Source organism: Lissotriton vulgaris, chromosome 11, assembly GCF_964263255.1.
Source record: "Lissotriton vulgaris chromosome 11, aLisVul1.2, whole genome shotgun sequence".
NCBI lineage: Eukaryota > Metazoa > Chordata > Amphibia > Caudata > Salamandridae > Lissotriton > Lissotriton vulgaris.
Genome location: NC_141699.1, coordinates 157,168,605 through 157,195,738, shown reverse-complemented (window position 1 = coordinate 157,195,738; position 27,134 = coordinate 157,168,605). Strand labels below are relative to the sequence as shown.

The window sequence follows — 27,134 nt, the reverse complement described above, 5'->3', positions numbered from 1 at the left end:
CAATAAATTGTGACAGTTTTAAAATAGTGCTATTTTACAAAACCTCCGGCTTTCCGCCTCAGAGTGGTTCCAAATGAATGGAGTCGTTGCGCTAGTAGAGCGTTTAAATAGTCGGTCGGTGGGCGTGGCCTCGCAGTGGGCGTGGCTCCGCCTATGGCGCGCTGTCGGTGATGGCGTTTCCCAGAGGGTGGGGGACTGAATTAGCGCGTAGCAGCAGCGCTTCCAGCAAGGTGAGCAAGAGCGTTTTGTGGGTTAAAAGAGCAATAAATTGTGACAGTTTTAAAATAGTGCTATTTTACAAAACCTCCGGCTTTCCGCCTCAGAGGGGTTCCAAATGAATGGAGTCGTTGCGCTAGTAGAGCGTTTAAATAGTCGGTCGGTGGGCGTGGCCTCGCAGTGGGCGTGGCTCCGCCTATGGCGCGCTGTCGGTGATGGCGTTTCCCAGAGGGTGGGGGACTGAATTAGCGCGTAGCAGCAGCGCTTCCAGCAAGGTGAGCAAGAGCGTTTTGTGGGTTAAAAGAGCAATAAATTGTGACAGTTTTAAAATAGTGCTATTTTACAAAACCTCCGGCTTTCCGCCTCAGAGGGGTTCCAAATGAATGGAGTCGTTGCGCTAGTAGAGCGTTTAAATAGTCGGTCGGTGGGCGTGGCCTCGCAGTGGGCGTGGCTCCGCCTATGGCGCGCTGTCGGTGATGGCGTTTCCCAGAGGGTGGGGGACTGAATTAGCGCGTAGCAGCAGCGCTTCCAGCAAGGTGAGCAAGAGCGTTTTGTGGGTTAAAAGAGCAATAAATCACTTTGTCTAAGGACACAAGCTGCACCCCCACCGACTAAAGGCCCAAGACTACCATAACCCACTTTGTGCTTATGTTTTCCAAGTTAAGTAATAACATAATCTAAGCGCTTGGCCAGTCCCCAACTCTCCCCACGCATGTAGTTGTTTTTTTGTGTCCATGTCTGACACTTCATTGATGGTTCTTGGATTATTTGGCTGGCCTTAATACGCTGAAAAATGACGAGGTACGACAAACAGGAGTTGGTGGTGCACTCATAACCAGCTCAAACTTAAATACATTTTGGGATAATGTAAGATAGAAAACGCTCCCTTACCAGCTGCTGCTGCACAGCCTCGTGCCGCTGCTTCAGGATCTCCTCTGTCCTCTGGAGAACGCCGTGCTCTGCTTTCAGCTCTGCCAGCTCTTGGCGCTTCTTTTTGAACACTGTGCTCTTCCCACGGAGTTTACTCACATACCGTTTAAACTACAACAAAAATACAAACACCCTGTAAGGACCGCTACTTTCCTATTCAATGTAAGTGCAAGACAGGCCAAAATAAAACATTATTAATTTACTGGAGTAAATCATGATTACAGAAAAGTAAATCCTCTAAAAACAGTGGCAGTATTTTCTGTACAAAATATGCAGTCCAGGCCTTCGAATGCAAAAAAAAATAAAACGCATTGAAACAATCAAAACAGAACCAAGGTATAAATTCCAAAATATTGAGGGGTGCATCGGTACCAATATCAGTTCCTGGTGCGCTCAGGCTTCGGGGATTTTTGTATACAAGACCAGTCCTAATGTTGCAGTAACCATGTATCACAGAGGCTCTACAATACCTGAAAAAGGCTCATATAAAAGGGCCATCTTGAATACCTATAATTGGTGTTTGTTAGCCATGCAGCCTGGGTAAACATAACTGTTTTTTTTCTCTCAACCGGGTGGCCCCTTTAACAAGCATTGGAAAAGTCAATAGGTGTCACTTTAGGGACCTACTGGATTTGCCCATTATTTCTAGCCATGCAACGCATGACCATGCTTGCGTGCACCTACAAAATGACGGGGATGTGTTTTTTTTCTTCTTTGTAGTAAGCCAATTCTTGTTGTATCACTAACTAAAAAGAAAAAAAGTAAAAAAAAATGTTTTAATGCGGGCGGCAAAGCAACTGTGGCAGCAGTAACATGGGGGCAGAGGGAGGAAGCAACAGGACCGAAAGCATTACGGGCTGCTGAGAGGAGGAAGAAGCAACACTAGTAGGGAAAGGAACATGGAGGGCTCAGGTGTGGGAAAAGCAGATGGCAAAGAGGGACTGAACGCTCTGGAGGAGCAAATGACCGAAAGAGAGCAACATGGAGCAGGTGGGGGAATGCCAACAGCTGAGACAGTAACCTGGGCTGGGGGAGTACATATGAGTGAGCACAACAAGGAGGGGGCAGGAGGATGGACAACAGATAGTAACATCGAATGCAGGGGTGAGGCATACATAAGGAAGGCAGCTGGAAAACACATGCACTTCCATGGTATGCTTAACCCAAATGAAAAAAGTAGTACTTGACAGGCAAGCATTGGAAGCATACAAACCAGCCAATCTAAAGATATGGCAAAGAAGCAATGCTCCATTGGGAGGAACAAACACAAGACTAATGGACGCGGCCACAAATTTATTGTTTGTTTCAGATAACCAATAAAGGAGAAGATTATGTTTATCGTTTGAATAAGATGAAGGTTGCAAATTATGGGATCGGAGCAGCTTAAAGAGGAATTTGGCTGCTGTGACATGGTTTATACATGTTGATGGGACATTCTAAGTTCTGGAATTGTTGTGTTGGTGATGTAATACTTTGAAGTGCTGCAGGGAGCTGACAATAATTGGGATCTGCATAATGCTAGCCTCCGGTCTCAACACCACTGACAGTTGATTCTCTAATCTAGTACAATATATAGCTCCTTTCTGCATGTAACAACCTCCAATCCTTCTTATATCCCAGCATGAAAATGATATCGACATCAGAATATCACATTTTTCTCCTCCCATCCCTTATTTATCCTGTCTGTGCTACGCCTATATTAATCATCCAACGGCTTTCTATTTCCGCACACATTCTACCCCTACAACATAACATTTCCTATCCGTATTTTAATCATTTGCTCATTTCAATTATTCATTTGCGAGTCAAGTCTTACTTTATTTGGTTGTATACATTAACCATAAAACAACAATAAAAAAATCTGTAAAAATAAATTCATCAAGTCATAAAATACATATATACAACTATATACCAATAAAAAAGTGTAAACTTAATAAAAACATGAATATCATCTCAACAATTTACGTAATTTGACAGCACACAGTAAACAATTCTCCACCGTCCAGCATATGTGCATGTAAGGTAGCGATTGATAGACCACGGCTTCCTTACACGGTTTACATTTGCATCTTTCAGGACAGGAAACAGGAAGTGGTGTCTAGGCAAAATATAATGTTTACAAAATACAGTAAATGCAGTGTACATTGAGTAGATTGATCATTGCAGGGGCATAACGGTAAAATCACACAATATAAAATCGGGGTTGGAAAAGCCACCATAAATAGCAAAGTGTTAAATCTCAAATGTGTTAACAAACGCTTATGATACCTGTTTAGTACCCTCACTAAATATGAATCTACAAATGGGCTAGTAGTGTGCAAAGTACAATTACTAATGGATGCCTTCCTGACTTACTTGTGCATTCGCAGTAAATGGCACAAATCAAAGAATCTCTCTTTTAAGACATACTTAAACAAGGTGAGTAAACGTCTGCCATCTTCTGAGTAAAATTCAGTTTGATAGTCAGTCATTGACATCACAACCAGCCAATGCTTCACATCGGTTATGGAGTGGTAGATCAAAATAGGAGGTCACAGCACTTCCCTTGTGAATATAGATCCCAGCCAGAACTGTGATGGACAATAAAAATATCGCATAGGGATGGTGGATATTCTACTTGCATTTGCTGGATCAAAACGTAACATATTTAATAAATCCCAGACTACAGATTCATTCCTAAAATGAATCACCACGCAGTCATTGATATCCAACTTGGGAGAGTTGCCAACACACTCAACCATCCTCACCGTGGATAATTTATCATGTAACGAGTATCTTACCCCAGATCTCTACAAGAATCAGTGAGCCGCCTTATTTACCAGCTGTTCATATTTCTCAGTTGAAGTTGGACTGAGTTTGGGTACCCCTTTTAGAATAACAGTGTTTGGTGTGGCAGCTGGGTGTAGATGTAGTGTGAGGTTGGTTTTTATCAGAGGATTTGAGGCAGGGGCGACTGGTGAAGCTGTTGTAACATTATTTCCAGGTGAAAGACCAGTGTTCGCCACCTGTGTCGGATCAACGAACATCTCAAGAGTAGCAAGAGCAATAACATGGGAGTCCAACCAGACCCTAGAAGTTGCCAAAGAGACATGCTTATTAGCGAGATTAATACCTGGGGTGGCTGTAATTTAGTTAGGCACAATTCAATAGAGGACAATCGATTAAGAACACAGTTCATAAAAGAAGTTAATTGGCACTGTAAAGACTCAAGCACTGCAGTTAGATGGTAAAGTGCTCCTCACACCCACTCAGCAAATAATTTGTACTCATTTTAGACTGTGTGGCTATAACGACTACTCTGGGACCAGTTTTCCCTTTCCACCACTGAGCTTGATGTGTTTCTTCCTTTTAGCAACAGGGGGGGGAGAGCATACAGGTACCCCCAGGACCTATGGTAGAGACAGCTGTGTTCACAGGAATTTGCAAGGTGTCAGAAAAACAGGCTAATTGTCCACCCTTATTAGTCGTTGTAGAGACATCTGGAGCAGATTGGGGGGAGAACACATGAGCGGTCTGATTTGTCTTTAGGTTGACCCAGAGCTTTATCAAGGCCAGGTTTGGCCACAGCAGAAAGACGCTCTTCAACAGAGTCAATTTCTTGATGAATCACTTCCTTAGTATTTGTCAAGAGACTGTTATGGTTGCTGTCTCTTTAAGTGTGTCATGGTTCATTACATCATTCCCTGGTGTTCAAAAACGCTGGACCCTTGCTGATGGTGGCAGATGATTTCCTCCTTACTATAGTCCTCACTAAATCAAAAGGGGGCAAATAACTAGAGACAATAATGACTGATCAAACAATAAAGAGTGGTGGCCCGGCCCAGTTCATTCTTGTCTGGCGCAAATGCCCACTCTTGGCTCGGTCTTCGTCCGGGCACGTGCCTGACACGTCACGCACTGTGAGATTCCTAAGCGCTTTAAGTAAGTGCAGGTCTCCCCAGGGACTCCTAGGAGATGTAGTCTCTTGCCCTCCTAGCCTGTGTCAGGGCAGAGCACGCGTCCCCATTTGCAAGTCAGCTAATAACTGCATCCACTTGTAAAAGAAATAATGAATAAACACTAAACAATTAGATTAACCATAACCGAGGGTTCCCCAGAGTAGTTTTCCTTCAAAAAAGGTGATACATTAAATAAAATGAAAAATTTCCTTGAAAATAGTTTACATCATTATAAAAAGGGAGCTACTTTAACAATGTAGCATTAAAGTTCTAATAGATATATCAGCTAAGCTTATCCATTATTGTTAAGTGTTTTCAGGTGTATATTCACATAGAGAATGCGATAAAACAGACGGTGGCCTATGGGTGGTCTGCAAAATCTGTAATCTTGTAAAGGTTAGGTGTGAAAACAGGATGTTCGCTCTTAGATATTGAAGATATAGTTATGACAAAACACAACGTGTATTTGTAAACCGTACACGTTCTTCCCTTGAAGCTTAGTAACAAGTTTTTATTTTTTACTTAACTCAATGGTACTCATTTTATTGACCTCGAAAGCATGAAAGGCTGAGTGGGCCTACTGGGATCCCAGCATGCAGCCTTGAGGTCACCAGACCCCGCCTTGCAGTTATGGCAGTTTCCCTGTTCAGGAGAAAAACTGATGTATAGCATGTATAATTCCTTTCAGAATTTATTTAATTTTAAGATAGGTCTCACTGCATTCCAGTGGTGGGTTTAAAGTACTTTTGAGACTGGGATGGTTACAGAGAGGCAGGAGACCAAATGAGGGTGGATCAATCACCCGGCACTATCCATAGGTGTGACAGCCGAACAGAGTCTGTGGAGTCAATGGTCAGGTGGGCATTCAGTGCTTTGAGGTCTGCTTCTTGGCACAGGGTAGGAGGAGAGAGCTCCTTATGGAAGAGTAGTAATGGAATATGCTGAAGACTTCAAGGCAGCAAAGCCCTTTCTCTGGAAGGACTCCTAAGATGTGCGACTTTGCTTCTTGACCGCTTCATACACATTTTGTTTCTGTATTATGTGAATTTGGGTATAATTTTTAGTCCTGAAGTAGGGAAGGTACACAGTTAAAGAGACAACATCTGCCAGTTGTAAGCACTTTATCTGAAGTGGAGTCTCAAGGGTTGGCCTTTAAGGATTAGCACATTACACTGAACACGTTTTGTGAAGCTAGAGCATGAAGTTAATATTTCCGTTTAGTAAAATGTTTAGTCAAAGCACGAACGGTGTGCAGTTTGTCCACTTTAGAGGATGCTGTTTCTTCGTGTTTAAAAACAGACGCGTTATGTGCAGATTAACATATATAAAACTGGTGTTGCCAGCTTACAGTGTTTTTAGATACTGCGGAACGAAAAGTAGTAGAAACACAATTGGCTCTAATTTTCTAAGTCCCAGAGCTAAGGGCTAGTGCCCTCTGAGGCCCTTGCGGGCATGAATGCGATTTGTTCATGTGCCCTGCTCCAGAAAAAAGTAAAATGGCTGACAGAGCTTTCAATGAATATTTTTCTCTGAGCTGCTACATTGTTACTGCAAGAGAAGCAGTATGACACAAGGTTAGATAACTTATATAGGTAGCCTCTTCTTACAAGGCGAGGTGACATTTTCTTCAGCTTTGGGGCAATTTTGAATGCAAGTCTTTGATGTGATATTTTAGCAGTTGTATCTTTTACTCTTTGTCTTTCTTTCTCTCCTTTTCTCTTTCTTCCTCATTTTCTTTCCCTCCTTCCTTTCTTTAACAGTGCTTAGCTTCTAAAGGCAATATCTTCATTCAACAGTTTGTGTTTCATCATTGCCTCACTGATGCATTCACGGACACGGTGGAGCAGAAGAGAAATGTTTACTTGTATTGTTAATGGTGCTAGACAAGTGTCCAATCTACTTGTTTCAAAATTACTTTTTGATTTAGCTGTGTGTGCGGGTATGGGCATGCGTGCCAGGAAGGAGTGATGCTGTGAATTAGGGCATTTTTGCCTCGGGCTGTAACAACTCAAGTGCAAATCTTGACTATAATCTCAAGAGCATTTCTGCCACCAGTAAACCTTCATATCGAAATCATTACGGCAGGGATAGTTTCTGGATGTTAACCAATGGGCTTCAGGGCTAATTACCACCTAATGAAAGAGTTTAGGCCCTAGCTCTCAAAATGGGAGCAGCGTCATCCCACATATTGCATAACATAAAGAACACCAGCCCCATTGAGAAACTCATCTCTCAAAGTTGATGCACGAATAACCTATGCTTGCCCTCATTCTAGCTAATTCTTCCCTCCAAACAGGTTATGTTTACTTGATACAGCTGTTGTGCCAAAGATGCTGCGGAAGCAGCGTTTAAGTTGCTTGACTTTATGCATCCTTATCTAATTGATATATTTGACACTGGTTGGATGATTATCATTAATTAGAAGAAGCTCTTTCTGCAGAAAAAGTTGGAGACTACTGCACTATATAAATGTAATGAACCAAAACCTAACATAAAGTTGAAGTCCTGGGCCCAGTATTCACTTGGTTGCTGGCTTTTGTCCTATAGTCGATATTCCTTACCTCTCTAAAACTCCTCAGATCGGTGGTTTAGGTCCACCTCTTATCATGCCTCCACCTTCTAATTAGGTTTACACCCACCTCCCTCAATTAAAATTGTCCTCTTATCAGTCTCCAGTTATGTCACTTCAGATTGTGACTTCCATGTTTCCTTTCTTATCAGATCAGCTACATTAGACCCAGAGGGTTAATTTAATTCTCACTCCTACTTTTTTCTCTTGCCTTATCTGGGACCTCACTTACTGGGTTGTTCTTGCTTTTATCACCACACTTGTACACTTTCTTCTCCCACTTTTCCTCTGTGTTTAGGAGTTTCTCAATCCTTTATTTTTGGATTTGTTCTGTTTGCCACTTAAGCCATTTCATCCCTTATTTTAATATCCCCTGGGATTTCTATGCTGAGGATTCCTTGATCCCTCACTTCACTCTCATTTATTAGATCTTGCCTAGGCAGCGCTTGCGCGGTCTCTGCGAGACATGCTCTATTCAGGATATGGACATGAAGCTCCACCCACTTTCTGCCCATCTTTTTAATTGGCTCCTGTCACTGTGCTTTGTAAATGGTGGCTTATTTGCTTCTTGAATGCTCCCATGAGAACACCCCCTGTTGCATTTGTTGTTACTCTGTACGTTTTAATTACAGCCTTGGAGCACTATTTTCTTAAATGGCGTTCTCCTGCCTGCAACGTTTTTAAAAAAAATTATTTAAGCAGCACGGCACTCCTCATCTGGAATAATGGCGGCCGTGCCTTTCTTTTGTTAGTTTCAATCATCTAGCGTGGCTGCAAGTCTTTTTTTCTGTTTATTTTCTTTTGTTGCACTTGTGCTTTAGCTTTGAACATTTTAAGCAAAAGTGTGGGTGCCGCGATTGCTTACAAAGCAAAAAAATAGAAAAAAAGTGTCTCCACGACTTTTAGAAAAATTTGTTTTTACTTTTGAAGCATTTGTGGCACCCGCGCTTTAGTTTAAGATGTTTAAAGCTAAAGCATGGGTGCCGCCATTGTAACAAAAGTAAATAAATAGAAAAAAAAGCATGAGGCTGCCATTTTTTTCTATTTGTTTACTGTTGTTACAATAGTGGCACCCGGTCTTTAGCTTAAGATGTTTAATGCTAAAGCACAGGTACCGCCATTGTAACAAAAGTAAATAAATTGAAGAAAAAAAGCATGCGGCTGCCCTTTTTCTATTTGTTTTCTTTTGTTACAATCGCTGCACCTTCGCTCTAGCTTTAAACATCTTTAGCTAAAGCATGGATGCTGTGATTGCTTCAAAAGTAAAGAAAAATAAAAAACAAAATGTTGTCTATTGCTTTATTTTTTAAGCAATCGCGCACACACGCTTTAGCTTAAGATGTTTAAAGCTGAAGCGCGGCTGCCGTAATTGATTTCCAATTAATAGCTCTTGCATTACTGAAAGTTTGAGCTATTGGCGTTGCATTATTATTAGCAAGGCCAATAGGTCAAACTTCAGTAATACGAGACCTACTGCATTGCAAATGTTTGTTTTTCTACAAATAGGACTGGCTGTTACTGCCAACACTCAGTCTTACCATGACTTTACCAGTGGCATAACAAAGGCCCCCGCAACCCCGTGCTCCAGGGGGGCCCCATCAGCATGGTACCCTGGCGTGAGCGCTCCTGCCTGGGACAGGGCCCTCGATGTAGTTTGCAAGGGGGGGGGGCTCAAGTTTTTTTACGCTAGTGGACTTTACACTATCTCCAAATTAATTGGACCAATACTGAAATTCTCTTCCGCCTGCTCCTTTAGCCTATACTTGCCCTCATTTTTGATTTTCCTCTCCCCTCCAAGGTCTGCTCTCCTCTCCTCCTCTGCTCATAATATGGTTGTCAATTTCACCAGCCCCCCACCGACCCTCCCCGACATTCAGTCGCTACACATTACAACAGTTGAGTGTATCTACCAATTCAAGCTAATTAACATTACTTGGCTTCTGTTTGCTTTATTAGAATTCTACTCCTGCTCATTCTACCACCCTAAAACTGCTATTAAGGTAATCTCACTTTATCTGCACAAATAGGCCTTGCTCTCCCTTTCATTGCTGTCCTTCATTTCTCTGCTCAACTGCGCATCTTCCTTGTACTGTGGATAATAGTATTGACATGGTGGCCTCTGCGTATTTGTCTGCTATTCAATCAATTTGCATGCCTGCCTGCAACCTGTACTTTGCTTCTCTACAGCATTCCACTCAACTCAATTTCAAATCATTTTCTCTTTCTACCACTATAAATTGGAAACACCTCCCTTTTTGCTAAGTTCAGCTTCCAGGCGTTCTTTATTTAGATTTCTCTTACAGGCATACCTCTTCTACACTGTTTAAGAAGATACTCACCTTCCATAATGATATATCTGTAAGGAACATAGCTTAGTTATAGATTACTTACCTTAGAATATCCCCCCAGGCTTCAGACTGGATCCGGAAAGTTTTTTCATCAGCAGTACCCCTGCGTGTCGGTAGGTGGAGTTAGTCGACTCCGCGTCCATCGTTGGAGTTGCAGAGGTTACTTAGACGCTGCCCTCGAGCGCTTACGTCAGTTTTGTACACGACTATCCGTGCCAGGAACGCAGAGCCATGCAAAACACTGACCACTAGTGCACAAAACTAGGGCCCTGAAAGGATGACCTTAACCCTAGAAATCAGTTCGCAGAACAGGGAGGATGGGTGGGGCGGTAAGGAATCTATAACTAACGTATATTTCTTATAGATATATCGTTGCCGACGGTAAGTAACTTGTTCATCTGAAAGAAACAGTTAGTTATAGATTCTCTACATTAGAATAGATACCCCACAATACCAACCCCGGAGGAGGGTCTGCGAACCAAGATCACACCAGAAAGTCTTGGAGAAGAGAAGAGAACATCAAAAGAAGCCGTCTCTCCAGACTTGGCTGTCCAGGCAGTAGTGTTTGGTAAACATGTGCAGCGATGCTCACATAGCTGCCTGACAGATGTCATTCAGAGGGACTCCTCGTCCCAAAGCAGTAGTGGCTCCGTCGCCCTGGTGGAATGGGCGCATAGCCCCATTGAAGGCTCCTTTTTAGAAAGAGAATAACAGGCTTTAATACACAAAATTACCCATCTAGAATTGGTCCGCTTATGTACGGACCACGTAGCCAACAAAGAGCTGGTCATCTACCCGGAACTGTTTGGTGCGATCCAGATAGAAGGAAAGCACACGTTTGGGGTCCAGACGGTGGAGCTTTCTCTTCCTCTTTCGAAGGATGCACAGGCGGAAAGAAGGTGGGCAAAGTGATAGTTTGCCCGATGAGAAAGGAGGTGACCACCTTGGGATAGAAAGGATGGACGAATTCTTCGAACAACCATTGTCCGGATGTACAGTCAGGAAAAGAGGCTTGGATGAAAGAGCCTGAAGCTCACTAACTCTTCTAGCAGATGTGATGGCTACCAGGAATGCAGTCTTAAGAGTCAAGAGTCGAAGAGGACAGTTGTGAAGCGGCTCACAGGGAGCGTACATCAAATAGGTCCAGACCAAATTCAAGTCCCACTGAGGCATCACAAACGGAATAGGAGGAAAGAGATGAGTGATGCCTTTTAAGAAACGATTTACAACTGGGGACTTGAAAAGAGAAGGCTAATCAGGAAGCCTTAGAAAGGCAGAAATGGCTGAAAGATAGCCCTTGATATTGCCCAGAGCAGAGCACTGCAGTGCCAAAGAAAGGAGGAAATAGAGAACCTCAGAAAGAGGGGCAGAAAGGTGATCCACAGCCTTTGCTGTGCACCATGCCACAAATTTGTTCCATCGGCAGGCGTATACTGTCTTAGTGGAGCGTTGCCTGGCTGCCAAGATTACATCACAGACTTCGGGAGGTAAGTCAAATGACGGCAACTGCCGCCGCTCAATCTCCTCGCAAGGAGGTGGAGGCTGGGCAGGTTCGGGTAGAGGACTGCCCCCTGCTGCTGCAACAGAAGATCCTCCCGAAGAAACAGTCTGATCGGAGAAACGATGGCCATGTTGAGCAGCTCGGGATACAAGACTCTTCTGCCCAGTCCGGGGCAAGAAGAATGACTTGGGTCCGGTCACGCCTGATCTTCTTCAGCACTCTGGGCAGAAGTGGTATAGGTGGAAAGGCTTATAGAAGACCGCAACTCTACTCATGACAAAAAGCGTCTCCTAGCAAGTGCCGCCTTGGAAATTCCAACGTGCAGAATTGTTGACATTGCGTGTTTTCTTCGGTAGCGAATAGATCTAACCAAGGCTCTCACCACTGCAGAGAGAGACCTTGCACCACCTCCGAATGAAGACCCCATTTGTGATCCATCATGCACCTGCGGCTGAGTTTGTCCGCCCTGGTGTTCAGAGAACCTGCCAGGTGTTGAACCACCAGGGATATGCCCTGATGTTCCAGCCATGTCCAGAGACGCAGGGCCTCCTGACATAGGGTCCACAACCCCACCCTGCCCTGTTTGTTGCAGTACCACATGGCGGTATTGTTGTACGTGAACACCTCCACTACTCTTTCCCGGTCACAGGGAAGGAATGCCTTTAGTGCAAGACGGATCGCTCGAAGCTCCAGAGGTTGATGTGGAGCTCGGATTCCGCCAGAGACCAGAGGCCTCGGATCTCCGCTTCTTCCATGTGGCCGACCCATCCCAGAAGAGATGTGTCTGTCACCACTGTGTGATCCGGTTGGGGAAAGGAGCGGGATCTGCCTTTGACCCAATCCTGGTTCGTGAGCCACCACTGCAATTGCTGTGCAGTGCCCTCCCAAATCTGTACGTAATCAGACAGATTCCCCTGATGCTGCACCCCCTGGAACATCAGGTCCCATTGCAGAGCCCGCATATGCCATCTGGCATGATTGTCCAGCATGATGCAGGAGGCCATGAGGCCCAGCAGCCTCAGGGTCATCCTAACCGAATCCCGGGATGGAGGCTTAAAGGTCGGAATCATAGCCCGAATATCCCAAACTCGCTGTTAGAGAGGATAGACCCGAAACTGCGTTGTTTCCGGAACCGCTCTGATAAAAAGGAGCTTCTGAGAGGGAATCAGGTGCGACTTCGGGAAGTTGATGGGGAACCCCAGCAAATGTCGGAGGTCGGCTGCAGTCTGGAGGTGGGAAACGACTGCCTGGGGGGAGACAGCCTTCAACAACTAGTCATCGAGATATGGGAATACTGGAACCCTTGATCTGTGCAGATGAGGTGCTACCACAACCATCACTTTCGTGAACATCCGAGGGGTACTAGTAAGGCCTAAGGGGAGCACGGTAAACTGAAAGTGCTTGTGGCCTACCGTGAACCATAGGTAAAGCCAGTGGGCCGGCAGGACGGGTATGTGAAAATAAGCATCCTGCAAGTCCAATGCTACCAACCAGTCTCCAGGGTTGAGGGCAGACAAGACGTGGGCGAGCATCAATATTTTGAACTTCTCCTTCCTGAGGAAGCGGTTGACGTTCATGAGATCCAAGATAGGATGCACGCCTTTCTCCTTCTAGCAAAAACAACAGTTGGTGGACAGAATGCAGAACAATGTAATACACTCACCCCAGTACAGAGACCTGGGCCTAAATCCATCGTTTTTTTGCACTCCACACCACCCCAGTTCAGACATGGCCATATGCAAATCAGTCTGACCCTGTGCCTCATGGGAACAGTCCAGCTCGAACTGCCAAGCCATGTCTTTCCTGGACCGGAATTAAGCATCCTAGGATCGGTTTCTGGCTATCAGCCGTCTTCAGCCAGGGTAGCTTGACTCCAGCGATGTGGAGAGCATGGGACTCACATCTGAGCATACCCATCCCACTCGGGGTGACAAATGCAAAAACAACAGTTGATGGACAGAATGCAGAACAATATTATACACTCACCCCAGTACAGAGATCTGGGCCTAAATCCATCGTTTTCTTGCACTCCACACCACCCCAGTTCAGACATGGCCATATGCAAATCAGTCTGAACCTGTGCCTCATGGGAACAGTCCAGCTCGAACTGCCAAGCCATGTCTTTCCTGGACCGGAATTAAGCATCCTAGGACCGGTTTCTGGCTATCAGCCGTCTTCAGCCAGGGTAGCTTGACTCCAGCGATGTGGAGAGCATGGGACTCACATCTGAGCATACCCATCCCACTCGGGTGACAAATGCAAAAACAACAGTTGATGGACAGAATGCAGAACAATGTCATACACTCACCCCAGTACAGAGATCTGGGCCTGGATTCAAGCAAGCCGGGCTGAAGACGACTGAAGTGTCAGAAACCAGTCCTCGGAAGAATGTTTCCGGTCCAGGGAAGGCTTGGCTTGGCAGTTCGGGCTGGACTGTTCCCATGAGGCACAGGGTCAGACTGATTTGCATATGGCCATGTCTGAACTGGGGTGGGAGAGCGGGCTAAAGAACGGTGATGGATTAAACCCAGATTTGTTGACTGGGTGTGAGTGTTTGATTGGTTCAGATGCTCCGTCCATCACCACCCCCTTTTGTACAGCTTTGTTCGCCATAAGTTGGCAGGGTATGCGCAGACGTGAGTCCCTTGCTCACTTTGCCACTGGATTCAAGCAAGCCAGGCTGAAGACGGCTGAAATGCCAGAAACCGATCCTCGAAGCTTGTTTCCGGTCTAGGGAAGGCATGGCTTGGCAGTTCGGGCTGGACTGTTCCCATGAGGCACAGGGTCAGACTGATATGCATATGGCCATGTCTGAACTGGGGTGGCAGAGTGGGCTAAAGAACGGTGATGGATTAAACACGGATCTTTTGACTGGGTGTGAGTGTTTGATTGATTCAAATGCTCCGTCCATCACCACCCCCTTTTGTACCGCTTTCTCCTTCTTGGGCACCAGAAAGTAGTGGGGATAACAACCACAACCTACTTCTGGTAGAGGAACGCGCTCAATGGCCCCATTGGCCTAGAGGGACGAAATTTCCTGTTGGAGAAGGGCCAGGTGATCCTTCAACATGCAATGGTACTGAGGTGGCACGGATGGAGGGGGAGTCTCGAAGGGGAGGGAGTAGCCCCTTTGGACTATCTGCAGAACCCACCTGTCCAACGTGATGGTGCGCCAGTGGGGGAGATGATGGTGGATCCTGCTGCCAGCTGGTGTTTGGTGGCCCAGGAAGGTCAGACTAGGAGGGTTTAGAGGCGGATGCAGAGGTGGCTGTGTTGGACTGGTGCGCTCGCTGGCCCCTAGAACGACGCCGGTGATTCCCATTTCCCCGGCCGCACTGGGGCTGAACAGCCTGCACCGGCCTGTAGCTCTGGGCAGGAAGTAGTGGGATATTCCTTCCGTAGCCGCGAAAGGCAGACCACGCGGGGTGGGTGGTGGAGTGGCCCTAGGACCTTGCCATAGCTCCGGAGTACTTAAAGCGCTCTAGCGCATTCTCTGCCTTATCGCCGAAAATGCGACGGCCATCGAAGGGCATGTCCATAAGTGTGGATTGGACATCTACGGAAAACCCAGTTGAACGCAAACATGCGTAGCACCGAATGGCTACTGACATAGCAATCGTTCTGCTCAGTGCGTCGACGGTCCCCAGCCCACAGCGGATGGTAAACTTTGCTGCGTCTCTCCCCTCGGCGACGGCATGGGAGAGTACGGCCCAGATATTCTCCGGGCACTGAGGCAGCAACTGCACCTCCGTATCCCACACAGAGTGGGAATAAGTGCCCGACCGACATGCAGTGTTTACAGACTGCAGTCCCAAGCTGGAGGAAGTAAACATCTTCTTCCCGAGTTGATCCAGCTTCTTGGATTCCCTATCAGGTGGAGCTGTATGGAAGGCGCCCCTTGGACATAGAGGCTTGGACCACCAGCTCTCAGGGGTACGGTGTTGGGAAAGGAAAGTGGGGTGGCCCGGGCCGGGTGATGCCATAGGGCAACCATCTATCCAGAGGAGCCTCTACGTTGGGCCTGGACCAGGTGCCCAAGAGGATGTTTGCAAGGGTTTCATTGAACGGCAGTAGGGGCTCCGAAGAGCTTGCTGTCGGCTACAGCACCTCTGTCAGGAGGTTAGTCCTGACTGCCACAGTAGGAAGCACGAGGTGGAGAGCCTCGGCCGCCCTACGCAACACCACTGCATATGATGTTCCCTCCTCCGTAGCCACGGTAGGAGGAGACAACATGCCTAGGTCTGGGGAGTTATCCAGACCACTGGCACCCCCCAGTTCCGCTCTCCAGTCCTGTTCACACTCTAGCTGGGCAATAAAAGGTCATCCAACCCCTCCCTGTCTTCCTCACCCTACTCTGGCTGCCAAACCAGCTGAAAATGGTCAGGGTGTAACACAGGCACAAAAGTACCCCTCGGCACCAGATCTGGCGTTGGGCGACCCAAGTCCGGCTCCGGTTTCATGTTGGGATGGAAGCCGGGGTCGACGCCGGCTGGGAGTCCAGCCGGCGTCAGCTGTGGACGTGTTGCTGGTAGTAGCGGCGCCATGGAGATGTCACTAGGTCGACTGGCGGATCAGGAACCAGGCCTGGATCCAAGGGGGCCCTGCGGTGCCGGGGCCGGAACTGACGGCGTCGAAGGCCTAGGGCCACCAACCGAGTCCACGGGGCCCAAAGGCGTGCCAACAGAGTCTGGCTGCCCAAAGATGGCATACATTGCTTTGTAAAATTGATGAAGCTGGGCAGGGGTCACTCCCGGTCAAGGAGGGAAGGCCGGAGTCGACCCTGAAGGCTCCACATGCGAAGCCGTGGGAGTGGCACCACCCGCACCCTTCGTCGCATCAGCCGATGGACGAGGGGAAGTCGAAGAGCGACGATGCTTCTTCGACTTCTTCTTACTGTGCTTCGACTTACCTGACCCCGAGTGTGAAGACTCAGACGATGAGTGGTGGTGATGGCTCCGTGATCGGTCCCGCGACCTCCCTCTCGGCCGGGACCTTGACCAACGCAGAGCCGCCGACTGCCAGGCCTCGAGGAGCTTTCGGGACTGCTCCCGCAAAGACTTAGGGCTATGGTTCGGCAGTCGGAGCACAACTTAGGGTAGTGGTCACACTCCAGGCCGAGGAGACACAAGCAGTCGGGTATAGGAACTGCAGGCCTTGAAACCGGGCATCCCTCGTACACCAGGAGTCGATGAAGACTCGAAAAAGAAGTCGACAAAAAGTCGCAAAAAACTCAGTCAAAAAATCACTTGGTGTACCGCTCTCTCCGGATCTGTGCTTGCTAGTGCAGAAAAAGAAAGAACTGACATCAGCGTGCGATGGCTGTATCTAAGTAACCTCTGCGACGTCATCACGATGCCAACGACGGTCGCAGAGTCAACCAACGCCACCTACCGACGCGCAGGGGTACTGCTGACGAAAAAACTTTCCAGATCCAGTCTTACGCCTGGGGGGGATATTCCAAGGTAAGGAATCTATAACTAACTGTTTCTTTCAGATGTTAAGCACAATTATATTTTTAACATTTTATTTTTACTGAAAGCGTGTATGTAACTTTCAATGCTGTCATGAAAATTGTTCATAAACGAACCAAAGTGCTTTGGTGTAATTGTAATAATAAAGCAGAAGTGCATAAAATGATCTCAATTCTATGTCACTGATAATTCAGGCATTTTTGTTTAATGAGTTGGAAATTGAAAGCTCCGATGTTGCTTTTGAATTTAGAAACAGTAAAATTGTGATTGGGGTGAGAGTTTGATTAAGTTGAGAGAGTGGATGAGCAGAGTAAAGATGTATGCAGTGAAAGTGAGAAGCCGCAAGGTAAGAGTGGATGCATGCTGGAGTGGGACTGGAGGCGGAGAAAGAGTTAAAACTATGGTTTGAAAACTTGCCTTCTGACTTGCTACATAAGGAGACATCATAACCTTTCTTATTTGTAAAATTCACCAGTCCATTTCCATGACAGTACATCAAGAATGCCACGACAACTGGAGAATGATGGGCCTGATCAGCTACCGTAAAAACCTTAGATAACACCATTGTATAATTAACTGTGAAAGGTAATGCTATGCGTGTTCTCAAAAGCAAAGCCATTGGAAAAAGTATGAAGCTAACAGAATGTATATTTAGAGCCAACAACCGTTTTATTGTATGTATGACGTTTACATACCTGATTTAAAAATGTGTTTCAAATTACCTGAAAATAAAATGTATTTAATCTTCACTGAAATAATATCTGTTGGGGGTGTTATGGGTAAGGTCACCTTAAACTCTCAACATCATTGCAACTGACCTGCTACAGTTATCAGCACCACCTCCAAACGTACACGCCTCAAAACCATGGCCCTTGCTGCTGGAGAGTGATAGTGCATGTCATTGTTCTAGTGGTGTTTACACCTGGAACGGACTGACCTATTTCAGTGCTATTCAGAGTTTGCGTTGATCTCTCCCTAACACCTCTGAATACAAATTATTTCACTGATGTGATTGTATAGCTCTCTAGATTTGGTGAATTCAGAATTTTTTTAGAACTTGCATTATAAAATGCATTTAAAAAAAACTGCACGTACACAAGACCTAGTCTCGCCTCAGAACTACCTCTTTCGATATTGGGGAAAAGCCAAAAGCGGAGCAAAGCGGTGGCTGCGTAAAAGCATTTATAGTGCTTCTACAGAAGTCAATCTACATAAAAATAGAACGAATTAAAGAAGTTAAACTACCATCTTTTTGCCATGCTTTCAACATTATGTCCCTTTTTAAAAAGAGGCGATATTATCCTAAATCCCCTGGAGTACCAGCAAGTGTTCTATTAAAAATGTTCTGGGCAAAATGCCCGGATGTATATCTGCCCTCTTCATCTGACATCCTTTCGCATTAACTAGGGCAGGGTTTTTTTCTAGCTTGCTCTGCTCCGGAGCTATTTTTGAGGCCAAGACCTATAAGCGTTTTAGGTAAAAGAGCAAAGTCAGATTGCTCCATGTGCTCTCTAAGCAGGGGCGTAACGCAGGACCCTGCTGGCTGCTGCCTTTCCAGCGCAAAGGGACCCGACCTTGAAGGGGCCCCGCTCCAGCCCAAGGCCAATGTACATCTGTGAAATAGGAGCGACTCAAAAGCCCCTCGTCACAGTCTGCTGTGGGACCCCATCATTTTGCATTACGCTACTGCACGCAGGTCACCGTCGATGTGGCTTTGTAGCAAAACTTCATATGATCAAGGTCATATGTAAATCAAAAGGGAATAGGTCATTTTTCATCTGGGCGGAGGCTATTCTCAACTTTCAAACCGCATTTTCTTTTAAGGGGACTACTCTTAACTTACTGAAATGCGATTCGCAGCTCATGGTTCTGTGTGTGTACTGCACTTTCTAGCTCTCTGCCAGCACACTAAACGATTTTTTCGGGTGCAGTTTTATATAGTGCAAACTCGACCCGAAGGTATTGGAGGCTTTACATGAGAACCGGTTACGTTACACAAGCACACATTCATTTTTTTGGTAGTCATGTGGAGATTAAGTGATTTGCCCAGAATCACAGGATGTGGACACGACCCCGAGGATCGAACCTTGGTTTCCCAGCCAGCTCCAGAGTCGGCAGTCTAGCCGTCAGACCATATCGTCTCCGATTAAAGCTAACGTGTGAATAATTCTAATTCGTGCAATGCATGTGCCTATTTTGTCTTACAACACTGGCTGGGGGCATAACGCAGAACGTGTCACATGGTTGTAGTGAAGCGAGGGGCGGGATTCACGCGACTCAGCTGTCGAGGGGATGATTGGATGTCAGACGCGCCCTCTAGTGAATGCGATGCCCGCTGCTTTTCAGTCCAAACGCCGCACTTGCGGTTTTGAAGGCAGGCGGCCGTGTGAGTCATCTGCAAAGTATGCCTGTTCGCTATGCAGACGTGTGTGACAAAGGACACAAAGTGCCAATTTACAGAGACCTGGTTCAGCATGTACAACATGCAGGCGCGTGAGATGTGGCTAAGTGGAGAGCAGCGAATAAAAATAGGCGCGCGCGAGCATCACTGCGCGTCACCCGCTCAGAACAGGGGATAGTCAAACGCACGCTACGCAGCAGCCCGGCGAGGCGCGCTGCCTCCCTACAGCAAATGCACGACTCATCTTTTACTTGTCAAAAGTAACCTTGCAGGAGAGGGCGTTTCAAACGAAGTACCCGCGAAGCATATCTATAACATAATCTGCTCTTGCAATTATTTAGTTAAAAAAAATTGGAGGGGGGGGGGGGGCGGTCATTCTCAATGCTGCAATTGTTCCTAGGCAAATCATTTGTTTTCGGATAAAAAAAAACCCAACACATCTCTGGAGTGAACGTTGCCCGCAGGAATGAGCTATACAAAGCAGCAACAGTACAGAGTGCTGGATTACATGTTGCATGTGATGTGACCTCACGTTTCCATACCGAACTCGGGGGTATGGATCAATGTCACATTCTTAAGTGGTCTAAAATAATCCTGCGCAAAGATCCAGAGGGTTTAACATCACAGTCTCAGGAGTGAGCCTCAGAAGTTCCCCACTAGGAAACTATTAAATCAAAGTCATGTGACTTTGACTCGGGTCTGAATCGGGTTTGTTGACAGGTACGATTTTTGACTGCCAAAACTTGTGACACAAATGCAACCTGCTTTAACATTTGTGTACCCTAGTACAGTGGTCCCAACTTTTTCTGCAGTGAGCGCTACTTCTGACCAATGGAATCATCCTGAGATACTGCCAAATTCATGGCCTAGATAAGGGTAAATAATTGCAGGCACGGAGTCCTATTACATTGTGCATGCAGCATCACTGGTAAAATAGCTGTATCAATAAAGAATTACTTGCGACAAAGAAAGATACATGAAGAGAAAAAGGGGAGAAGGAAATAAATACAAAAGAAGGGACAACATGGAAGAAAAATCTTCCTTAAATCAGTCATTCAGTACTTTTTGGAGTCACAATGTCCTGAAGTTCCTGGAGTCTTTTTTTTCACAACGTAGTTCCGGATAGGATGCAGGCCTCACAGAAATGGGTGCACTGTGTTTTAAAGTACAGCCTCAGAAGCCAGGCTTCTGCACGCCCTGAAGCACAAGTTACTTACCTTCGGTAACAGAAACAGTAGTTAGTATTAGATTCCTTACCTAAGAATTACCCCCAGGCGTCAGACTGGATCCGGAAAATGTTTGCGTAGCAGTACCCCTGCGCGTCGGTAGGCGTCGTCTGCGGCTCCATGTCCGTCGGCGGCGGCGCTGGGATGACGTCATCGTAGTACTTAGACGTCGCCCTCTCGCGCTGACATCAGTTCTTATACATAGCTTTTCCGCGCCAGAAATGCAGAGCCATGATAAAAACCAACACTGGTGCCATGAAACTAGGGCCCTGAAAGGGGATGACCTTAACCTTAGATATCAGTTCGCAGATCGGGAGGATGGGTCGGGGCGGTAAGGAATCTAATACTTACTAACTTCTGTTTCTTACAGATATATCGTTACCGAAGGTAAGTAACTTGTGCATCTGAAAGAAACAGGTTAGTATTAGATTCCTTACCTTAGAATAGATATCCCAGCAATACCAACCCCGATGGTGGGTCTGCGAACCAATGATCACACCAGAAAGTCCTGGAGAACGGGACAGTCGAAAAAGCCATCTCTCCGGATTTGGATGTCCAGGCAGTAGTGTCTTGAAAACGTGTGCAGCGAGGCCCACGTAGCTGCCAGACAGATGTCCTGCAAGGGAACTCCCCGACCCAGGGCAGTAGTAGCCACTGTGGCCCGAGTGGAATGGGCCCTCAGCCCAACAGGAGGCTCCTTTTTAGCCAAAGAGTAGTATACCTTGATGCACAACACGACCCACCGAAAGATGGTCCGCTTGTGCACCGCCCGACCTTTCTTAGCGCCCACGTAACCAACAAAGAGTCGGTCATCCACCCGGAACTGGCGTGTGCCATCCAAATAGAATGAGAGTGCACGTTTTGGGTCCAGACGGTGGAGCCTCTCTTCCTCTTTCGAGGGATGCGGAGGCGGAAAGAAAGTGGGCAAGGTGATGGACTGCCCGATGTGGAAGGCTGTGACTACCTTGGGCAGGAAAGAGGGTCGCATCCGCAACACAACTTTGTCCGGATAGACAGAAAGGAAAGGAGGTTTAAAAGAAAGAGCCTGGAGCTCACTCACCCTCCTGGCAGAGGTGATGGCAACCAAGAATGCAGTCTTGAGAGTTAGGAGACGAAGAGGACAGGTATGAAGTGACTCGAAAGGAGTGCACATCAGATAAGTCAAAACAAGGTTCAAGTCCCACTGAGGCATCACAAAAGGAACAGGAGGAAACAAATGAGTGATGCCCTTCAAAAACCTATTTACAACTGGGGACTTGAACAAAGAGGGCTGATCAGGGAGCCTTAAGAAGGCGGAAATAGCAGAGCGGTAGCCCTTGATAGTGCCCAGAGCAGAGCACTGCTTGGCAAGAGAAAGAAGAAAGAGGAGAACCTCTGAAAGAGGGGCAGAAAGGGGATCCACAGCCTTTGCTGTGCACCATGCCACAAATTTGATCCACCTGCAGGCGTACACCGATTTTGTGGAGGGACGCCTGGCTGCCAGAATCACATTACAGACTTCAGGAGGCAAGTCAAATGGCCTCAACTGCTGCTGCTCAATCTCCATGCATGTAAGTGGAGACTGGACAGGTTCGGGTGGAGGACCGTCCCCTGCTGCTGTGACAGAAGGTCCTCCTGAAGAGGCAGACGAATCGGGGGATCGACAGACATGCTGAGTAGCTCGGGATACCTGTATCTTCGTGCCCAGTCCGGAGCCACCAGGATAACTGGGGCCCGGTCCCGTCTGATCTTCTTCAGCACTCTGGGCAGAAGTAGTATAGGCGGAAAGGCGTACAACAGACCGCAGCTCCACTCGCGATGAAAAGCATCTCCGAGCGAGTGCCGCCTTGGAAATTCGTGCAGGACTGATGACATTGCGCGTTCTCTTCTGTGGCGAATAAATCTAACCAAGGCTCTCCCCACTGCTGAAAGAGGCATCACGCCACGTCCGAGTTCAGACGCCATTCGTGATCCATCATGCACCGACGGCTGAGTTCGTCCGCCCTGGCGTTCAGGGAACCTGCCAGGTGTTGAACCACCAGCCACTGCCAGAGGTGCAGAGCCTCCTGGCATAGGGTTCACGACCCCACCCCGCCCTGTTTGTTGCAGTACCACATGGCGGTGGTGTTGTCCGTGAACACCTGCACTACACTCCCCCGGACAGAGGGGAGGAATGCCTTCAGTGCAAGCCGGATCGCCCGGAGCTCCAGAAGGTTGATGTGGAGCCGGGACTCCGCCGGAGACCAGAGGCCTCTGATCTCCGCCTCTTCCAAGTGGCCCCCCAACCCTGGAGGGACGCGCCCGTCACAACTACGTGCTCCGGTTGGGGTAGGGAGAGGGATCTGCAGCTGACCCAATCGCGGTCTGTGAGCCACCACTACAACTGTCTTGCAGTGCCACGTCTCTTGATTCTGGATGGCTGGAGGGGTCGCCTCGAAGGGGAGGGAGTAGCCCCTTTGGACGATTTGCAGCACCCACCTGTCCGAAGTGATGTTGCGCCAGTGAAGGAGGTGATGGCGAACCCTGCTCCCCACTGGCGTCCTGTGGGCCTCGAAGCTCAGACTAGGAAGGCTTTGAGGCGGATGCTGCGAGGGTGGATTGGCCTCGCAGTTATCCCCGGGCACCGCCACGGCGGTTACCATGTCCGCCACCGGGCTGGATGTTAGTCTGTGGCCCAGGGCTGGCAGGACCTGTGGGGGCGCCCCTTCCTTGGCCATGAAAGGAGCAAAAGGCAGCAGGTTGCTGGCGCCGGGCCGACAAGCCCAAGGACTTGGCCGTAGCCCTGGAGTCCTTAAAGCGCTCAAGCGCACTGTCTGCCTTGTCGCAGGAGAGGCGACGGCCATCAAACGGCATGTCCATAAGCGTGTTTTGAACATCAGCCGAAAAGTTGGCGGACCTCAGCCAGGCGTGGCGACAAATCGCCATCGTCGTTGCCATCGTTCTACTTAGCGAGTCCGTCGTATCCAGTCCACACCAGATGGAATACCGTGCCGCATCTCGCCCCTCCACAAAGGCTTGGGCGAGTTTAGTCCGGGCCTCCTCCGGACATTGTGGCAGCACTGCTGGGACCGTGTCCCACAGAGAGTGGGTATAACGGCCCAAGAGGCACGCAGTATTAACTTACCGCAACCCCAAACTCAGTGAGGAGAACATCTTCTTGCCATACTGTTCGTACCTCTTGGAGCAGTCGGGAATGCGCCTGGGAGTTAGAGGCCTGGATGACAAGGCTCTTGGGGGTGGGGTGGGTGGACAGGAAGCAAGGGTCACCCGGAGCAGGGCGGTGGCGTCTGGCCACGTTCCTATCTACAGGGGGACCTGTAGCGGGTCTGGACCAGGTGCCCAAAAGAACGTCAGATAAGGCCTCATTAAATGGCAGCAGAGGCTCAGAGGAGCTTGCCTGCGGTTTAAGGACCTCAGTGAGGAGGTTAGTCCTCGCGGCCGCGACAGGGAGTTCAAGGGATAAGGCCTTGGCCGCCCGCGTCAATACCACACTATAGGCAGCCCCTCCTCCGTAGCCACGGTAGGGGGCAGACAAAACCAGTGTCTGGTGAAGTGTCCAGACCACTGGCATCCCCAAGCTCACCTGCCCAGTCCTGATAAGGCTGGCACTCACGTGCCAGAGGGTACTCAGACCCCTCTCAATCCTCCTTGCCACCCATCTCCTGATACCAAGGGTCAAAGGATGGGGCCGGGTCATAGAAGTAAAAATCTCCCAGCAGGGTCGAATACGGCGCCGCTCCGGTGCCGGACCCGAATCGAGGGTAGGACCAGGGACCCAAATACTTCTGAGGGATACTCACAGCACCTTACACCACTTGGTACAGAACAGGCTCTCCATCTCATGGATGGTGGATTATAGGGCATGCTGGAAATCCCGGAATTATTGAAACAGGCTGCTAGCTTCATCAAGAGAGTGTAGGCAGACTCTACGGTCAAGTGACACAGGTCGGCATGGGGATGGTCAGGCTGGGTTCTGCAAAGAGATTTTGATCCTGTGGGGTCAGTTGTAGTGTGCATAGTCAACTTCTTTTCAGAATTAGCAGAATCTGGCTTGGCTTACAAGACGATTAACGCATGGCAGTCAGTCATCTCAGTCTCAGTGGGTACCTTGCCTTTTCAGGACATACCGGCTTGAGAACACCCCTTAGTGTGCAGACTGTTGCAGGAGTTCAGATTGACGTGCCCCCCAGAACAAAGATACTCCACACTCTGGGTAGACTAGTCAATTTGTTGCAGAACCTAGAACTAATTGCAATACAATTTCTGTGAGTGGATTGTTATTGACATTTTTCCGTAGAAAACGATGGTGAAAAGTCTACCACTCTATCATGACGCATTAATCCAATATGGCGGATTTTTCAAAATGGCCGCCCATTATTTGAGATATAGGGTATAACTGTTTATATGCCCATGTGTGGTATCATTTTATATGTTTTTAGGGACGGTAAAGTAAAAAATAACATCAAACATTGTTTCCGATGACCATAATATCAAATAATCGCACGTTTCGGCGGCCAGCGCCTTCTTCCTGGAGCAGCCAGGCGATACGAACGCGGGAAAAGGTAATTACCTTTTCCCGCGTTCGTATCGCCAGTCAGAACAACCCGCCGCCGGACATAGAGAGCCCTGCCGATCATCCTCAGGCAGGGAGATCTTTTAATACTCCTCTCTTGTGCTTGATATCCGAAATCCTTTAAAATACCGTCTATACTTTGGAACAGAAGACTCCACTATTTTGGGAGGCTATTCAAAGCAGTCCTTCGTTATCTGATCATATCACAGATCGTAACCTGGGCCCAAGAGATTGAACAACATATCACAAATTATTACTAGCAACTGCTTCGAAAAGCCAATAGATATCCAGAAATACCTTGGAAGGAACCAATTGTTAATATCAATCAGCGTCATTACGCACAAAGGGCTCCGGCTGGCGGGAATCAACTCTTTTACTTCTAATTAATCAGCTTCTACAACATCTAACTAATAGGAATCAAACAAGAGGCTGAAAACTGTATCCGATTAACTTCACAAAAAACTCCTATTAAATTTGCGTGGCTGCTCCAGGAAGAAGGCGCTGGCCGCCGAAACGCGCGTAGAGACTCATTGTGCCACCTATCTACTAGAGATAATTTTTTAACTTGTGTTTACATTTAACTTGTGTATAATGTTTTTTATAAAAATGTGCTCTATGAACTTTTAAACCCGATTATTGTGTTATGTGACTGAATTGTTAAACTTTTTTAATTGTATAATAAAATACCATGTTTTGTAGCCAGTTGTAGCCAATTGTTCATTTCTACTGTTATTGTGTTTTAAATATTAGTTGCCTAGGTTGTCGTTTTTCAAATACTGGTTCTATCGCTCCCTTGGTGAGTAAATGAGAGACTTTGAGCTGGAGAAGGTGCATATGTTTTGATTCTGTGGCGCAAGTAGCTCTTGGAGGTGGTAGGGTTTGGAATTCTAATGTATGGCCAAATTGAACGATCTGTAGCACCCACTGATCTGTTGTTATGATCTTCCAGCAATCGAGAAAATTTGTAATCCTTCCCCCTATCTTTGGAACAAGAGGTGAAGGACCAGTAGGCAGAGCCAGGAAGTTGCTATTGGCGTTTAGAGGTATCTCTACCCTGACGCCCCTGTCTACCTCTGGAAGATTGGCGAGAGAAAGACGCCGATTGATTTTACAGCTGAGAGTTCTGAGGCTTGAATGATTGAGAGGATTCGGAATAGGAGGAGTATCGTTGTTGATAGCCTGCCCTATAAGTAGAGAATCATTTGCCTCTTGCACCCCGGAAAGGCACCTTTCGGTATTGAAGCGTGCCCAAGGATTTTGCAGATTCAGTGTCTTTTTTAATGTCCTGCAAAGCGTCCTCTACATGCTTGCCAAACAGCATGTCTCCATCAAAAGGCAGATCCAGGATTTTATTCTGTGCCTCTGGGCGAAACCAGGTAAATCTCAGCCACCCTTGACGCCTCAGGACCGCTGATCCCACTAAGGTACGAAAAGCTGTTGTAGCAATGTCCATTGCACAATCTATAATTTCCGATGAAGATCTTTCCCCTTCCTCTAGAATCTTTCTCGCTTCCGTCTAGGCAATCTCTCGCAGCTGTTCAATGAAAGGAGAGAGATCGCACCACAGTTGGCGATCATATCGTCCCAAAATTGCGAGTACGTTCGAGGCCCTAACCAGGAGGCTAGACATAGAAGAGAACCTCTTCCCTACATTATCCAAGCGCCTGCCTTCTCTGTCTGGCGGTGCCATCAGGGGTGCTGTCGGGTTCCTTGATTTTCTTCGGGCCGCCTGGGAAATAACCAAGTCCGGTTTAGGTTGGCCAATAAGACATGCAGGACTGTCATCTGGGGCCTTATATTTCTTCTCCAGCCGTGGTAGAACCGGAGTTACAGTAGCTGGAGAGTGCATCACTTTCTTTCCCTCATTTCAAACATGTTCTACTATTGGTATGGAGCGTATCGATTTCTTTTAGGGCTCTTTGAAATCGTAGAGGAAACAGTCTGACTGTAAGACAGAAACAGGAAGGCCAAATCGTTTAGAA

General features: G+C 47.4%; 1 protein-coding gene across 1 annotated transcript in view; it reads right to left on the bottom strand.

The window, feature by feature from the left end:
• The window catches only part of IFT81 (intraflagellar transport 81), a 1,042,527-nt gene that overhangs the window by 601,983 nt on the left and 413,410 nt on the right, over positions 1 to 27,134 (bottom strand). Inside the window, exon 12 of the mRNA XM_086943010.1 lies at positions 1,108 to 1,257. Within this exon, the coding sequence (XP_086799136.1) occupies positions 1,108 to 1,257 (150 nt within the window). The remainder of the gene's footprint in view (positions 1 to 1,107; positions 1,258 to 27,134) is intronic.